The 17,873-nt window shown below is 38.1% G+C and overlaps 2 protein-coding genes across 2 annotated transcripts; both read right to left on the minus strand.

The window, feature by feature from the left end:
* Positions 1-1,420: 1,420 nt before the first annotated feature.
* On the minus strand, positions 1,421-3,253 carry LOC118799167 (transcription factor 24-like). The gene is made up of 2 exons (XM_036558887.1): positions 2,876-3,253; positions 1,421-1,525 (listed from the first exon to the last, which is right to left on the minus strand). The coding sequence occupies exons 1-2, from the start codon at positions 3,251-3,253 to the stop codon at positions 1,421-1,423; spliced, it is 483 nt and encodes a 160-aa protein (XP_036414780.1).
* A 4,122-nt stretch (positions 3,254-7,375) lies between these two features.
* On the minus strand, positions 7,376-17,547 carry ppp1r42 (protein phosphatase 1, regulatory subunit 42). Its single transcript, XM_036558609.1, has 9 exons — positions 17,476-17,547; positions 15,709-15,873; positions 15,461-15,627; positions 14,110-14,248; positions 13,114-13,230; positions 11,553-11,670; positions 10,360-10,491; positions 9,910-10,048; positions 7,376-7,662 (listed from the first exon to the last, which is right to left on the minus strand). The coding sequence occupies exons 2-9, from the start codon at positions 15,835-15,837 to the stop codon at positions 7,608-7,610; spliced, it is 996 nt and encodes a 331-aa protein (XP_036414502.1). The 5' UTR covers positions 15,838-15,873; positions 17,476-17,547; the 3' UTR covers positions 7,376-7,607.
* Positions 17,548-17,873: the final 326 nt, after the last annotated feature.

Below are 17,873 nucleotides of genomic sequence, written 5' to 3' on the forward strand. Positions count from 1 at the left end.
AATATGCAGAAATGTGTTCCCTTTCCAGGATGAGTTTACTTATATTAATTGGAGAATCAACGAAACATCATTTTTCCAGGGACACCTTATTTTTGTGCACATCTTTACCCTTAAAATTCATTTAAGGTACACAAATGGACCCTAAGAACCATGTTGTATCTTTGGGGGTACATTTACACTGTTCCTTTTTTTCTAACAGTGTAGACACCCCACATTTTTAAATACTACATATGAAAAGCTGAAAACAGAAATCAGTCAGACTGTTTAAACCTTTATCCTTTTCATCCTTAGATATAAGCCAAATAAGCCTAGACCTAACCATGCACAAACTATCCAGATGATCATTTATTAAACAGCATTTATTGTTTTCCATTCTCAAACAGGCTTAAAAGAAATTAAGCAGTCTTAAAACCTGGCTGTGGTTTGTAAAGCCAGTGTGCCTTTATATGAGCCCATATTTCCAATATAACTTGAGGTGTTTTAATACATTAAAACGTTTTTTTTTTTTTTCCTGACGTGGAAATGAAAAAATGAATAAAGGCAGCTTTGATATAATTTTAAGACCTCTTCTAATTTTGTTTAGTCAGTCATTAGACACGTGGTGTATGTAGTATTCTTTTATTATTATTTTGTTATTTGATTTTTTTACGTAATGAACTAGAAACCATTAAATATGTTTAACAAACGTTAAAAATGTTGAGGTTTTAACAAACAAATTCAAATTTTTTTTTTTGTATCTTTCTTTATTTTTCTCACTTTACAATCCACAAATACACCGACGACCACAGACGTGTGTGGGGAAAGAATAGAGGAAGAAAGGAGGAGGAATAAAAGCCGAAGAAGCTGGGCTTCCACTGGACCTGCTATTGTCCAGACTCTGACAGACCACTTCACATGACGGATGTGATGCTGTTCACACACATGCATTTAGTGCAAATATTTGAACCGAAAGTGCACAGCCAACAAGTCAAGCATGACAGCTCATTAGAACAAAAAACACGGTTTAGCTACACAGCAAGACCTCCAACAAGACACCGAGACTTCGAGCAGGGACATCTGTTTCAGTAAGAAAACAAAAATACGTCAGAAATCTTATTTACAAACGTGAAATAATTAGGCTTTTAGATTTCCTGTGCATGTCCGTGTGCTGGAACACAGTCAGCAAAGCAGAACGCCACTCAGTCCTGTTCGGTTCGAGTGGTTCTGAAACTGGTGAAAGAATGAAAAAGAAAAGAAATGACTGACAGCTTGCGTTCATCTTCAGACTGAGAATCGGTTCCGTTTGAAGAGCTGTAAGCTGATCGTGAACGTCTCCAGTCCAGGTGGCCCGTGCGTTTTTGCCTTCGCAGATAATCTGTAATAATAATTTAAGCCTTCATTTGTGTCGTTGCTTCCATAAAGTCTCATGTGCAAATGGTTTTTATGTCTGAGATGATGAAGACGCTCCTTGATTTTCACTGTGGCCCGAGTTGCTCAGGAACTGGCCGGTGGCACCGATGTAGAGCCTGGAGCGCATGGGCCATTTCTGCAAAACAGAATCAAAACGGTGAGGAGCGAAGACCTTAAAGGACCTTAAACTGCATCGCTTTTATATAACAACTTCTGGATAAACGAACGGTTAAGATGTCAACAGAGTCATTCAGAGTGGTTTGATGTGAAATGTGCTACCAAGTCAGGATTGTTCACGGTGGTGATAGGAACCAGACGTCTGAAGAGTTTAACTGAAGTAAATGGAAAGTTGATCTGATGTCTGACACGTCGTTTTACAATACTTGAAAAGATTTGGGCCTAAAATGTAGTTTTAAATAAATATAGCGCATCCTTGTGTTGTAAGGCAAAATAGTCCCCGAAGAAAACATTTTTTTTTTTCAGATTTGTCGCTATTTTACTAACAACATTACATATGAAAATTCAGGAGGCACGTGTAGGATCACTGCTCATCTTGGATATTAAATATAATGGCTATATTTACCATGTAGACAGTTTGACCCCTGGTTTCTATCATCACCACTGTAAAGAAGTCTAAGTCTCTAAGTTTCTCTACATTGAACCAATTCGAATGTTTTTCTACTTTTCAGCAATTATCCAGAAATAAATTATTTTAAAAAACCATCGTTTCCCTTGTGGTCATCAGATGTGGGCAGATGAGTAAAGGTGTGCAAATAAGTGATGACTCAAGTAGCTGCAAAACTCCAACATCACTCAGAGAAAAAGTGTCCCTTTCACTTGGGTGGTTCCCTGAAAAGCACATCTTCAGTAGCTTTAATTAGGGAGCTTTATTGCGCTTTATTACGCTGCTAAGTTGCATTAACTCCATTCACCCTGTCTGGTCTTGATTTTTTTCTGTTTTTAAAGAGCTACAAATATACACATTTCCCCTGGAAAGTGAATTTATTGTATTTTAAAACTCATTTTAAAGGACAGTGTTGCACCTTTGAGGGTACATTTACATTATATGTATAGCCGTTTTTAGTACATGCAACAGCAAAGCATTAATATTTGAAAATCCACCCAGACTGTACTCAAGTGCATGAAACTGAATGAAGGACAAAATTTGGCTTATATATATATATATATATATATATATATATATATATATATATATATATATATATTCTTTTATTTTCTTTTTTAGTAAAATCTTGATTTTCTTTCCAAGAATTTTCTGAGTCATTTGTCATGGCTCATATATTTTATACACTCCTTTAAGAATTTTCTATAGCTTACGCTCGATATACGTCGCGAGTACACCATGCAAAATATTAATGTGCAAAATGTCAACGCTAACATATCAGTGCACAAAATGTGAACGCAGCAGAAACGCAGAATATAAACAGCAATGCGCAACTAAACGCAGAACTGCGGTCGCACTCACTTTGACAGGATGCAGGTAACCGTCCCCTTTGAGTGACCTGAACGCCTCGGTCGTGTGTTTGCCCGCGTCCCCCTCCTCCTCCCCTTCCTCCTGCAAGGTCCTGGTCAGATGGGCGATGTACGTTGTGGCCAAAATCAGCACGTCCAGCTTGGACAGTTTGGTGTCCGGCGGCACCGACGGTAAAGTCCTCTGCAGCTCCAGGAAGGCGTGTCGGAGCGTCTGCACGCGGCTCCTCTCGCGCGCGGCGTTGGCGGCGGCCGGTCGTCCCCTGCCCGCGAGCCCGGGGCCCGTGAGACCTCTGGCGCGCCGCCGGTCAGAGGGGTCCGGGCTCGAGCTGGGACTGGGGCTGCAGGCCGGGCTCTCAGGCTGCGGCTCCATGCGGGATCAGCGCTGGACCTGAACCATAATAACACAGCGGGGACACGTTGAACTACAGCAAGGACTGAACTCTGACTGCGTCCAAAACAGGATCTTATCATACTTAGTACGTGGACCATAATAGTAGACCACCATTAGTAGCACGTTTATTAGAAGCCTATGGTACCGCATAGTGTGTGGTTTTGGACGCAGGGCCTGTTTTGTGATTTATATGGTCACGCTGAGTGATAAGATTTTGGAAAGCTGTAAGTGTTTCTAATAATTCTCCCACTTAATTTACTCACTTTGAACTATACTATATATACATGCTGGTTGTATAATGCTATAGGCTGGACTGTTAGCTGCATAAACATTAACATTAACATCTAGTCTGTATGCTTCTTAATAAAATTTGACATGAAATTCTAATTGTCGTAATTTCTTCGTATTATTTGTGTTCAGAACATTTCCTGAAGCACTTTATTTTAACTTTTATAGCCCGATGTAAGTTTATATCCTTAATAGTCCTGTCTGTTTTTATTTGAACTGTTTATAAGCTTTATAAGCTACGTCGTTCTGCAGCTTATATCCTTTATTCTTCAAGAGCCCATACAAAATATTCCTGCACAAATTGTGAATCCGCCACAACGTCGAAGCATACACACTTAAAAAAGACGGGTACAGGCAACGGTTCTCTTTAGAAGTTCTATATGGAACATTTTCGTGCTTAAATAGTTCTTTGCATTGTGAAATGGTTCTCCAGATTGATAGAGAATGTGTGTGATGTGGTTCTATATAGAGCCTTTATGAAAATGGTTCTTTATAGCACCAAAAAGTTTAACATCGTAACAATAAAACCCTTTTTGGTGCTAAACAGAACCATTCCTTTTACTATAGAACCCTTGAAAAAGAAGATCTTTTTAAGTGTGTAATAAAATGCAAAAAAAAAAAACATACACAACACAATGTTAAAAGCAACCATGCAACAAAACATGCACCACCCTCATAGAAAGTCAAATAGATTTCGTGTAATATAATCGACCAATCGCAATTAATTAATGACTCGGTATATTACGATGGAAAAATGGAAAATAATAAACCACCGTTATGTACGTCAAGCTTTACGCAATGTTCCAGCAGACACCTCCATCTACACTATGACCCCAAGCTTAACCCAAGTTCGAGCAAAAGTGAAATCCAAACCTTACAGACTGAGTCCAGTGTTGAAAAGTTCTCTTAGTGGAGAAGCGCAGTCCTACCTTCAGCCTAAGCGTGTGAGGAGTTTTGCGCTGGACATGCAGCCATCCACCGCGCGCTGCTCTCCGCTCTGAGTGACCAGCTCCGCTCCCTCTGCATTAAAATCTATATAAAGCTGCGCCTCACCTTGAAGCGGCGCGCAGCTCTCGGGAGCCTCTCATTTATTGGGAAAACAACGAGCTGACAGCTCTTTCACTCCGGTGCAATTAATCAAGGGCCTTTAAAGCTCAGTGGCAGCCAGAGGGGCTCCGCTCACTTTCCCCTTTAACTCATTTGAGGAGGGAAAGTGGAAAGCAGCAGTTTTTGGACCAGTTTGAGCTCCTAACACACTGCGCAGCAAAGCACGACTAAAATATGGAACTGTGAGATAGTTAAGCCTGCCCTTATTGACTAAAGTTGGATATTTGTTGGATAGCTGTCTTATATGATTTTAAAATTAATTCTCATGGTTTCTTCTTTTACTGTCATGCTTTATTACCTGTCTAAAGCACTTTGAGCAGCCACAAGTATGAAAGTACTCTATAAATAAAGAAAGTATTATTATAAAAGATTATTATAGTCTCAAATCACATTGTAGTGAATGGAACTAGTGGTCGTAACTTATCTTCAGAGGTGGGTAGAGAATCTAAGCCCATCCTGAAGTAAAAGTCTGGTTACTTCAATGAAATAATCACTCAAGGAGAACTTGAGTTAAAAGAATGAGGTCCAAACCTCCTCAAGAACAGAGTTCCTTGTAGAACTGCAGTGGAGTTTCTTCGCACATCCAGCATCCATCATCTGAAGTTTGTTCAATTTTCTTTGCTTTTTGGTCTAAAATAAAATGGTGACTTGCAAGATCTGTAAGCAATGGCAAAGCAGTCCAGGTGCTGAATGATGTGAAACCCAATAAACGGAATTAGGAACTAAATGTAAAGGACTATAATGGAACTTAAGAAAGAAGCAGAGCATGTTCCTCACAAGTAAGAGTATAGCTAAACATTTTATCAACTGAAATCCATATTTTGACTACAGTAAGGTTAAATTTGCCAACACATAATTTCTGTTCTTTTGCCAGGGTGGCTTGGAGATACGGGCTACTGGACAACAGGACCCAAGTAGTTCGAAGGGTGAAGATATTGGCCATGATATTTTGACCTGCAGACAGCAACGCGCAGCTTCATTTCCTGAGACACGGCCAATAAATAAACTCTAAACACTGCAATCAACAGGCAAGTATGAGGAAATTCTTGCGAGACTCCTAAATTAATCACTCTGATTTCCAGAGTCAACGCCGAGAGATGGAATTAATGAATGGAATTATTCATAACATGTATATCTCAGACTGTTCTTAATAAACATTGTTTTTGTAAGGATGAAGTAACAGTTTCGCTCCAGGCTACTAATTATGAAGTGGAGCAAAAGAGGTTAAGTAAGCTTCTCTACCTAATTACTCCACATCTTTCACGTTAGGTCTATACCCTGGTGTGGTTATAAAAACTCCCTCAATAGCCAATGTTGGCTATTACTGCAAGTATCTTATTGTAGGCTACACTGTCCAAATGAAACTCGTACGTATTTCATCGGCGTGTGTTCCTCACATATTATTCAGGGTGATGATACAAAGCTCAAAAGTGTCCAGTCACCAGAACAATGTTCCTGTATTATTATATCATTGACCTTTTATTAGCTAAACTCTATGTTCCATAGAGATTAAAAAATGACAGCATTTGAAAAAAGGACTACCTTTTTTAAATGGCAGGCCTCTGTGGCTGATTAGATAAGCAAATATCGTCATCAAATTATTAGCTATAATAATAATCTTGGGCAAAAAATTGTATGAAGTCATTTTAGAATCATCTGATAATACACAAAAGCCTGAAATATCCTTTATTTAGAACAGGGTGTGGATCATGTATTTGCTGCTTACAAAAGACAGCACAAACACACAAAAAAACAATTTGCCAACAAAATTGAAAAAAAAATGTGAAAACACGATTTATTAGACTGCAGATAAACATCACATAGCTCACAGGTGTTAAGTATTCAAAATTCCATAAAAGTCACAGAGCACCCTTCATTTATTTAATTCCCAGTCAAAACAGCCATTAAGCACAAATTATTCCATGATTTTCAGGAGATATTTCTGAGATTAGATATATAATAGTCCACTTGCATAAGGAAGGGAGAATCAGAGGAAAATAACTGAAAAAAAAATCAGTCCCCATCAGATAAACAGCACTTAAAGCTTTTATCTTTGAGAGAGAGGAGAAAATTAAGCTGCTTCAGATCTGAAAACATCCACAGGTGCTTCTGTCCATCCTTTCACTGTGAGAAGACAACTCAGCTCTATGGGTCTGAAAGGACCTATGTAGCTGTCAAGAAGCCCTTACTGAGGAAAGAAAATATGATCTGTAAATTATACAAAGCTGCTAGTATTCTCAGAACAATGGACTGTCCACCCCAGAGTCCAGACCTCAACAACACTGAATATGTTTAAGATTACTCAGATTGTGAGAAGCAGAAAATGCAACCAACTTCTAAGGCTGAACTTTGGAGGTGTGGAAAAACATCCCTGCAGATTTCTTTAGAAAACTGAAAGCAAGCCTCCCAAAAGTAAAGGAAGCTGTAATAAAGGCAAAGCATGGACACATTAAATTCTGAATAACTTATACTTAATGGCTGTATTGACTTGAAATTAAAAATATGAAGGGTGGTCTCTGACTTATGCACAGTGCTGTACATGTGAATCGCATTCTTCAACATTCAACGTCTCAAAAAACCCCTCAAATTCATCTGATAAAATGCAGGAATATCTGAGAAACATCATTTGATCAAATAGTCTCGGAAGATATCATTCAGGCAGCATATGAGTGCATGGAACGAAATATGAATGAAAGTGGGCGCTGTCAGCGTGAAACAGCTCTGAAACATCTACATTTACAGAAACACGGTGACATAATGACAGTAGCAGACCGCAACTATGGACTTCGTCTTACTGAGAGCACTCAGATCTGTTCCAGATGCACTCATGACGAAATGCGCGTGTGTTTCAGTGTGTGTGGGCCTGGGGAGTTGCCTTTATGAAGTCCACACAGTCTCCCTGAGTGGACGCTCACAGAGCCGTTTGACTCTGAATTTTTCAAGACTCTTGCATTTCTGTGGCTAGGTGTGCGCTTGCTGGAATCATCACTCTTCTTGACATGTAAACAACAAAAAGCACAGTTATATAATGACTCCAAAAGGCACAATTCTAATAGAGAAATTAATTGATGAAACTAACTTAGTGCTTAACTTAAGTGAACTAAGTTTTATCTACCTATCTATCTATCTATCTATCTATCTATATATATATATATCTTTACACAGTGTAAAGAAAAAATAGTAAGTAAAACATGATGATGTAAAACATTGGAAAGATAAAAACATTACTGTCTAAATAAAAAAAATAATGCCACAATAACAGACCACATAAGAAAATAACCTACAGTACTGGGAATGCAAAAGTATGAACAATTCCAGTTTAAAACATGTCAAATTACATGTTTTAAGTGAAAATAACTTAATATATTCTCTACATGTAGCAAACATAAATATGACATTTTCCAGGGGTGCTCAAACATTTGCATACAACTGTGTGCTGGCCTCAACAAAAATGTCTTTAATCAGGATTTATAAATCCTGATTTAACACCTATTTAGCTTAGACTCTTAATATTCTCTGAAATGCTGTTGCAGGGTTTAGGAGCTACATAAGAAAATGATCTTCCACTAACTGAGCTGTGAGTGATCCTAAGCAGTACGTGTGCCTCAGCAGAGTGAAGTGGTCTGAACAGGCTAAAGCACTTCACATCAGTAAGATATGCTGGAGTTAGGCCATTAAGAACTTTATATGTCATAAACAAGATCTTGTAGTCCATGCTAAACTTATCAGGAAGCCAGTGTAAACTGAGTAAGACCATAGTAGTATGATCAAACCTTATTTTCCTGGTAAGCATGTGGGCTGCTGCATTCTGAACTAGTTGGAGTGGATTTAGAGAGACAGCAGGGCAACTGGCCAGTGACACAGTACAGCAGTCTAATCTAGTAGTTATGAAAGCATACTAATTTCACAACATCTTGTAGATAGCATGTGTCTAATTTTAGATATGTTGTGCAAGTAATAAAATGCATAAACAGCTGTGATTCAAAATTATTCCCCTTTGAATCAGAGCTGTTAATTCAACATTAGTGAGTGCAAATACGTGTTTTGTTTATAGTCATTCTTGAATTGACAAAAGAAAACACTGAGTTTAAGTGCATTGCCAGCAAATGTCACACTATAATACATGACCTTATTAACATTTAGATTTAAAATGAGAACTCAGAGCACATCTTCGTAAATCAATTTTTCAATTGTTTTCTCAGTTCATATTAGACATTCTTAGTTTAACAGATCTGTCACACGACAGCATGCGATCTGGGATGCCAAAGGCCAGCACATCCCTCATCTGATTTCTATGAGGTCTGTCAGGACATCGTTTCAAACTGGCGTCCATGCAGCCTCACTGATGGACCCTCCCATCCTTCCCTCCCAATGGGACTGCGGTGGGAAGCATCCTCAGAGACTGCCAACGTAGTATGGCACAAGGCCCGACTCAAGCCTGAATTCAAGCTGTACAGTCCACTTCTGGAAGCAGTGAATTACTGAGAATGCTCTCAGGGGACGGGGCGATTTTCGAAAGCTAAACTGTAACTTATGACCCCACATACAGCAGCTTAGGGAAGTGATGATTATCCTCAGGCTAGTTGTAAAAAAGAAAGCTGTTTATTTGCATGGGAAGGTAGAAATCTATGAGATGTAGCTTTTGACAAATAGCAGGCCATTTATCAAGCAAGCAGAGAGGAAGGAAACAGACTGAAGCATGTTTAGGTTGATTGTTTATATGAGTACAAGGTACAAGCTTTGACTCAATTTTGCGGAGAAATTACATAACAGCTTACATGGGGATATGTCTATAAGTAAAATTAAGTCAAAAATGGAACACCCTCCTTAAAAAAATAGTAAAGATGAGAAAATCTGTTGACATATTTATAATATGTCATTATATAATATTATTTATAAGGAAAAGCCAGTTGGCGCTTAAGCAACTGCCCACTGGCTTCTGTTATAAGTGTGTTTTGAAAAACATGTTTTCAGTTCTTTATATATATATATATATAAACCCTCTATATATATATAAACAAAAAAGAGTATAATGTTATAAAAGTTAGAATCTATTTACTTTCTTTATTTGTATATTGTTTTGTTCTTTTTGGCCCACCACAAACATTGCACTTTGATAAAAAGTCAAAAAGTGGGCAACCCTGCTTTAAACGAAAATAAACCCTCCGTCATGTCAGGAATTAGGGGCTGCATCATATGAGCCTAGAGAACAGAGGGATAGAACGTGCTGTTGTTCATACCTTGCTCCTCTGCAGTCTGTCCGCACTGAGTCTGACCTCATTTTCATGCTGGGTCTCCCAAACTCCAGCGGCTTCCTCTTCCCCAGAAAGCCGGCATAGTTCTGGGCAAAGGGATACTGGGGGCCCAAGAGAAAGTCAGCTAGAATGAAAACAGAGTGAGTCACATCTTGTCGCGATCCCAAACCACAGGACACAGAGGGACATGGGTGTGTTTGGTTACAAGCTGATGACACATAATGGCAGTGGACCCACTGCATATGTTTAAAATTATTTAGAAAAAGGTAGTATTTCAGAATAGAAAGCAAATAGAGTTTGCTTAAGAATTATGTATTACTGTTATATAGTGAAATCTTTTATATTTGCCTACAGTCTGGAGACGTTAGTACATGTTGTTGTGTTTAAAGCAGGGAAGTAGGTGATAAATGAGTTGTAATATACTAATGACCATACCAGAAAACGGATATGTTATCTCTCCTGCTATGAATCGTTCATTTCTTGCTTTCTTCTTGGCTTCTTTTGAGGCTTTCCAGTTGATTAGAAATTGCCTCGATAACTCGTTTATTTCTTTCCCATCAAGGTCCTCTAGATTTTGAAAAGAGTAAAGTTTAGCAATATCATTAAAAAACAACGAATATGGAACAATGTCACTTAAGAGCTACAATAATGAATTAAGAAGAACGTAAAGTCTAAAAGACATACAGTACTGTGCAAATGTCAGAGCCCACACTTAAATGATTTAATTTCCACCCAAAATGGCCATATAGTACAAGGTATTCATTTTTTATGGGATATTTCTGAGATTAGATATAATACATTTGCATAAGTAAAGGCCAAAGTCAGTCAAAGTATTTTTAATAGGAAAATAAATGAAAAACAAGTAGTTTGCAAAACAGGAGAAAAATTATTCAAAAATAATAAAAAAATTATTCAAAAATCTAAAGAAAAATGGACTCCTTACAACTGTGCAGGACCTTTTAGAACGCCGAACTATCACCACCAAATAAACAATGCTTAAGCTTTCATCTTTGAGAGAGAGGAGAAAATCAAGCTTCTCTCTTGCTTCAGATCTGAAAAAATCACTGATGTGGAGATGTTTTCTCTCCATCCTTCCACTGTGAGAAGACAACTCAACACTATGGGTCTGAAAGGATGTGTAGCTGTTAAAAAGCCACTAAGAACATCTAGAAATTAAAGCTGCTGGTGTTCTCAGAAAAATGGACTGGTCATCCTAGAGGCCAGACCTCAGCATCACTGAATGTGTTTGGGATTACTTGGATTGTGAGAGACAAAAAAAAGCAAAAACTTCTAAGACTGAACTTTGGAGGTGTGGAAAAATATCCCTGCAGATTTCTTAAAAAAAAACTGAGAAGAAGTCTCCTGAAAAAGAACTGACTCTGTAATAAAGGCAAAAGGCGGACACACTAAATACTGACAAATATGAAATTATATTTAGTTATTGAGACTTCTGTGTAGCTTTCTTTTTTCTGCTTTTTCCCCACAACACTGAAAAAAATGAATGATATACTTAATAGCTGTGCTGTATAAACTGTTTAAACATTTAAACATTAACACTTAAAATTGATTTATTCCTTAAAAATAGAAATTCTCTGTATAATCAGTGACCTGCAGTTTCATGCTCTTACCCAACTTTCTGCACACAGTTATTAGTCTGTCTCTGTATTTGGGTTTGTGACACACAGGATTTCCACGCAAATCCATTCGGTGAAGTTGAGGCCATTGGCTGAACACTGTTTCCAGCTCCTGAAAGTGGAACATTATTTTGCACTGTTATTGCTTCCAATTTAGGAGAGTATTTAAATTCTAAACTCTTAGTAAGAAGAGCATCCTAGTACTCTTAGTAAGATCTCTTTCAGGCAGAGAATTCATTTTTTTAAAATCTGCACTACTAGGGTGAAAAATCTGCATTTTCAAAAAGCTCAGAACAGCTTTAGTTACTTAGTATGAAAGCTGAAGGCGTAAACAAAACATCAGCTTGCTTTAATAAATACTGTCACTCGGACTAACAAGTTCCCTGGGGCAGCTGCCCTCCAGCACGTTGCCCAGAGTGTATGTTTATCTAAAGACACATTAATCCAGCCTGGAAATATGAACACTCTCTGGACACTGGACTCTGATTGTTCATTGCCTTCCTGTCTCAACCAAAGTGCTTCCACTTTTCAGTCCGCGTGCAATCAACTCTAGCGGGACCCCGGCAAGCCGCGCGCTTGCAGGCTTTGATAAATGATCGTGTCAGGCCCGTCACTCAGAGGGCTTGGCTGGGAACTGCCCAGCACCAAATTGCTCTCCCATGCGCATGAGTGCTGAATGCACTCCTGACTGGGGTCCTCTCCAGCCCCGTGCTGGACTAATGATGGCCAGTTATGAACCTGTATTTGACCAGCACTTCGATCCTCCGTCCTCAGCCGTCTGGCCACGCGCCACTAACGGCCTCTGCAGATACCCATTTGTCACTCGGCTGACTGCTTGTCATAATCTCTTTTAAAAATCCATAATGTTTCCTCTGGATTCCCACTGAACTGCGCAAAAAAAGGAAGAATCGACCCTTCTGGTGCTGTCTTTGCTGAATCAATAGTGGCCAAGGGGTTGTATAAATTAAAGGAGATATCTGCTAAACATGAAAGCTTCCTTTGACACATGTATCGCAATTACCTGCAGCAGTGGCTCTAAGGGGTGGCTTTTGGCCTGTGTGCAGAAGTTACGGTGCGACTGCGCAGCAAGGTTTTTATACCTACTTCATGTTTCTTCAAGTCTGTCAGCCTTCACATATCAAACAGCCTGTCCTGAAGAAATCGGGCATCATAAAAGGCTACATTTAGGCCTTTAGTAGCACCCATATTGAAAGGAAAGTGTATTCGCAAAGCTGCAGTTCGAAATGGAGGATCAGTTGTATAATGTGGAGTAAAATAAGTCTACTGAGGAAGAAGGAAAACTTGCGCTTGTTTAAGCTGTCAGCAAAGGTGGTCCCTGGAGACTAGCCCATTGATTTGTTGAATAATTCTGACCCTGTCCAACTCTAGACTGGGAATGTCTGGCAGGATTTGCAGGATTAGGCTTTTTTAGCACATTCTCCATATCATTTCATCTTTATCAAACATAACAGTGCAATATTTTTTTTGCAATTATAGCTAAGTGACTTCCTTGTATTCTGTCAGTTCTGAAACATAAAAAAGTCATCTATCTTACCTGCATGTCCTGTAGCTGGTTGTCCACAGCATAGAAATGTGTCATCTTGTTAAGAACCGCCAGATCATGTACTTCATCTATGTTGTTGTTATTAATATTCAGAACACATAACGACCCCTGAAAAGAACAGTAAGAGTTTTTTTTTTTGTATTTTAAACAAAAAATTAGTTCATCTAGTAATGTATAAATGAACATGCTGTACTACTAAATGGAAAGCTTTATGGAAGGCTCCTACCCTCGCTGCAATTTAATTAATTATCAAAATAAACAAAATCCTTAAATTTGCAGTTTGTTTACCTTAAACCAAGGCAGTAAACAGTTTCTGTTGAAGTAAGTGGCCACAGAGACCTCTTTTACTATCATCTAAGCTTACACAAAAACGGCTTTATTACACATCTGGGATATCTGATGGCTTGTCTACATATAGGTTTCTCTACAGCAAGTTGTTGGTAAGTAAATACATACATACATATAGACTACTGTTCAAAGGTTTAAAATCATTGTTCAAATGGTTGGAATCAGTTTTCAATAATATAAAAAGATTTTAGAAAATGTAAACGTGTTCAGAATGATGAATGTCGCTGTAGATTATTCTAAAACATCTATGAAAGCCATATTGTATTAGTAGTAATAAGGTTACTACTAAAATAAATATCCAGATTGTCTCATATAACAAAACTGGTGATCAAATCTTAAGGCAGATAACCTGACAAAAATGTTTGTAAATAAATAATATACAGTATATTAATAATAATCATAATCAATAATAATGTAATCAATTTCAAAACTTTAAAACTTCCTGAAGTGTTCACTAAAACATTTATAAGTACACTTTTAAAATATATAAAACTTCCAAACTTTTTGAACGCTAGTGTAAATAGGTGATACATATAAATAGGTGATTAAGTATTAGGACATGATACATATTAGGCATCATAAACATTAGGGGAGACTGCAGGGCTCCAGTGTGGTCTTTTGCTGCATTGAGGTCCTTACAGAAAGGGCAAGAACGGTACGAGGGTCAAAAATCAGCTTCTCTCCCTGTGGTAGTCTCTGGCCCTCTATGTGGAGTTCCTTCAGTTCGCTCAGTTGCTCCAAACCCTCAACCACAGTGATGCTGTTGCCCCCCAGAAACCTAACACAAATAAACAGTGGCTGCTGACATTTGCACTTGATCTGTGGAAGTAACGTTGCACAGATACTCGATTTTTGTATGAATGCACAGAACCAGTTTTATGTCCAACGTTCTCTGAACATTTTGGCGATTTGTATTTAACTTTTCATTCCATTATATACGGTAACTAACTGGAGGTGCTCAATCCCTTTTCTGGAGGTTTGATGAACGTAGTCACAACACACGTGGCTCTAATATTCAGATGCTATTAAGAAAAGCTTGATTAACTGGCTGCAACTGAACTCTTCAACGCAGCAGATGTGCAGGAGATGAGGTGGCCAACCAAGCATAATACTCTTAGCTCCAGATCATAATACAATCTCCATTAACTCAATTTTTTTACTCCATTTTTTCAGTTTTTGTATTTGTTTCATTTATACCATTTGAAAACACCACCTAAATTTCACATATAATACATTAAAGGACCCATATAATAGATTTTCTTTCTTCCATTTAAATCAGCTGTAAGCTTTAAGAGAAAATAAGTTTACACATCCGCTACAGGGAACAAAATTAAAGACTACTTAAAAACTACTTGCAGAGTTTAACATTTTGGGAAAAATCAAACATAAAATATGAAATGTGCCATAACTTTTGCGTAGGGGCGTTTGGTTAAATTTAGCGAAGAGAAAGTAATTGTGCACAATTAAATGTGTATTCAGATATCTGTATCTGGATTATTATGTATCTGTTGAGGATGTGTAACTTATTTTCACTTACAAAATCAACATAGCATGTAATTTGACCCAGACTTTTGCATACAACTGTATCTGCCTATTTAGCCACCATTAAGTGTTTCAGCGCAGACTGTTTTTTGAACAAGGTACACTACAGGGCAGCCAATAAGAACACTTTTTACATTTTATTTATATCAGTCGTAAAGGTGCAGTAACAAAAACAATTCTAAGGGATAAAGAGAGGTTGGAAAATGGTGACGAAAAATTAATTATGGGTGTTTCTGGTACATAAACCTACACAAATGTTATAAGCAGAACAAAAAAAATAAACTACAACTACATTTCTCCTTTCTTCCTTACCATTTCTGAGGTACAGTGTTTTCTTATTATGGGAAGAATATATTAAATTGTCAGTTAAATACATTTGTAGACTACTTGGCTTGATCTATTTTGACCTGGATTGTGACTACTCCACATGCCACCTTCCCATACTTACAATTTAGAGAGCCTCTGTAGTGATGACAGGTTCTCTATGTGAGTGATGCTGTTGTTCTGCAGGTACAGGTGCGTAAGATTGGAGGCAAAACCCAGACTGCAGATGTGTGTTATCTGATTGTCGTACAGGTAGAGAACTGTGAGGTTTCTGCACATGGACAGATCATCCTAAAAACAGGAATGAGACAGGACATTGGAGCAAACCAAAAAAAACAAAAGTAGATTCTAATTCAAAATGGCAAGACTTACGATATCATCTATGTTCTTGTTTGAAAAGTTGAGATGTGTTAATTTCTTGAGATATTGTGGGAGGGAACAGTTTCTTCTGTTTTTGTGGTTGCTGGATTTGGCAATCAGATCCACAGTCAGGCGAACCATGGCGGCTGGAGTGCTCTGTATATCTGTGATGTTTATCTGCAAAATACCATGGTTATGTGGTATGACACCAAAAGAGTTTTAAGAAAAGAAATAGATCTAACAATAAACCACCTATAATTGCAGAAGGAAAATATTGTTGTGCGTTTTACATTATGTAAACGGTACATGACAAAAGGACCAATAGAAACTGTCCACTGCCGGTGTAGTGAATGGTACACACTGGAACTTTGACAATGTTTACATATCACTTGAAACTCCTTCATTTCCAAACAGCGAGGAAATTGTGTTTTTCCACAATATGGGACCTTTAAGTATTTTTCAGATGTTTAACCAAATTATCAAATTAAGACATTACAGTGCTGGACCATGCTGGATCATGGTCAGGCTTCCTGCAAGTCACCTAGTACTTTTAAGAGGCAAATGAGAGGCCAAAGGTGAATTAGATACTTGCTCTAAAGGTGACCTGACCTAAGTTTAAGAGGAAGGCAGTTCTATACCCATAGAAAAACTAGCTTAATTCCCTTGAGATCTGCATTATTTATTGCCCTGACCCTGAGACATCTGCTTGCTGTGTCTTTATCACTGTAAACCCATTCATATGCATTGAAAAAAATGTAAAAGGTTTTTCCTCCAGTTATTATCCAGTATAATTCTTCAGCAAACCACGGCTCTGGACTTAGGCTTTTCAACCACCAGAAAAAGGCTGAGAAAGAGGAAGATAACATATACATCAAGGCATGACAGCATGTCTTTTCTACACTTGATCTTCGAGCATAAGGCTACCACTAGATGACATGGAGAGGCCTGTAAAATCAATAGAGAAGGACCCTCAGGAGACACTGATAAAACCCCTAAGGCTGGAGAAACACAGCAGTTATGGCTTTGAAATGACAAGAAATGAAATGTGAACTTAAAAAAAACCAATAAACTATAAATCAGGTCGTTTCAGGAGGAGTTTCCCATTCATGCCCAACAAATAAATTTATGATGATAAGGGAAAAAGTCACAGAACTGGTCCAAAGTGATAACATTTTGTATAGTTATACCTTTGATGGACAAGTCACGGGCATGGTTATTTGATTATCTGTCATTTTCACACTTTTATTCACAATCAGATCAGGATTTTCTATTGTTTTGTTAAATTCCATGCAACCAAAATACTGGATTTAGTATGATAGGCAACAAAAACTCATAAGATTTGTGCTCAGCTCAGAGAAGATATGGACATTAATGAGTTAAACTGTCAGTGAATCAATGCAACCCTGCAAGCAAAAGCTGGTCACCAGCAAAACCAGCATTTGTTGTGTTATGGACATGCTGGGTGACCTACTAAACCAGCACTAGACCAGCAAAAACCAGCATAGACCACTGTAGATCAGTGTGTAATGCTGGTCTACGCGTTTTTTTTTCAGTAGGGATAACTTAAGTGTAGCTCACCCACTAACGTCGTATCTAACACAGACTGAGCTTGGTCGTTTGCCACCTGGGTTAACGGGTTTCTGAACCCTCTCCATTCTCAAAATTTCCGGCGATTAGCTCATCTCAGGTTAACGTTAGAGGGAACTCATACTAAACAGACATACAAACGGACCATACTGACTATCTGCTTAGTGTCTATTTGTCAGGAAAGCCACTTACTTCAGTTTAGCCTGTTCTCAGTTTCTGCACAGCGACTAGCTTGAGTTCATTCTCAAGCCGCGGTGCCATCAGCGCTTTGTTTGGGAAGTGAAGCTGCTGTTGTCATGGATACCGCACGCTGCGTTTTCTCCAACCAGCCAATCAGATTCCACGGTGACTATTAGGAGCGGAATAATAAAATAAAAGTTTTGTGTACTTTTCAAAATTTGAAAGATATCGGTATCTAAAGAGTTATGCATGAGTCTAAACAGTTAATGCATGAATTTATATATATATATATATATATATATATATATATATATATATATATATATATATATATATATATATATTTATAAATTCATGCATTAAGTTTTCAGGCAGCCAACAAGCGCTCAGCGTATGCAGCACATTTAGCA

This window comes from Colossoma macropomum, unplaced genomic scaffold (genome assembly GCF_904425465.1).
Source record: "Colossoma macropomum unplaced genomic scaffold, Colossoma_macropomum, whole genome shotgun sequence".
Lineage (NCBI taxonomy): Eukaryota > Metazoa > Chordata > Actinopteri > Characiformes > Serrasalmidae > Colossoma > Colossoma macropomum.

Coding starts and splice junctions, on each gene's coding strand:
- LOC118799167 (XM_036558887.1), bottom strand. CDS start 3,253: ATGGAGCCGCAGCCTGAGAGCCCGGCCTGCAGCCCCAGTCCCAGCTCG. Junction 1,526..2,875: donor GTTACCTGCATCCTGTCAAA/GTGAGTGCGACC, acceptor TCTGTTTTGCAG/AAATGGCCCATGCGCTCCAG.
- ppp1r42 (XM_036558609.1), bottom strand. CDS start 15,837: ATGGTTCGCCTGACTGTGGATCTGATTGCCAAATCCAGCAACCACAAA. Junction 11,671..13,113: donor ACCAGCTACAGGACATGCAG/GTAAGATAGATG, acceptor TTCCACTTTCAG/GAGCTGGAAACAGTGTTCAG. Junction 10,049..10,359: donor GATAACATATCCGTTTTCTG/GTATGGTCATTA, acceptor TTTTCATTCTAG/CTGACTTTCTCTTGGGCCCC.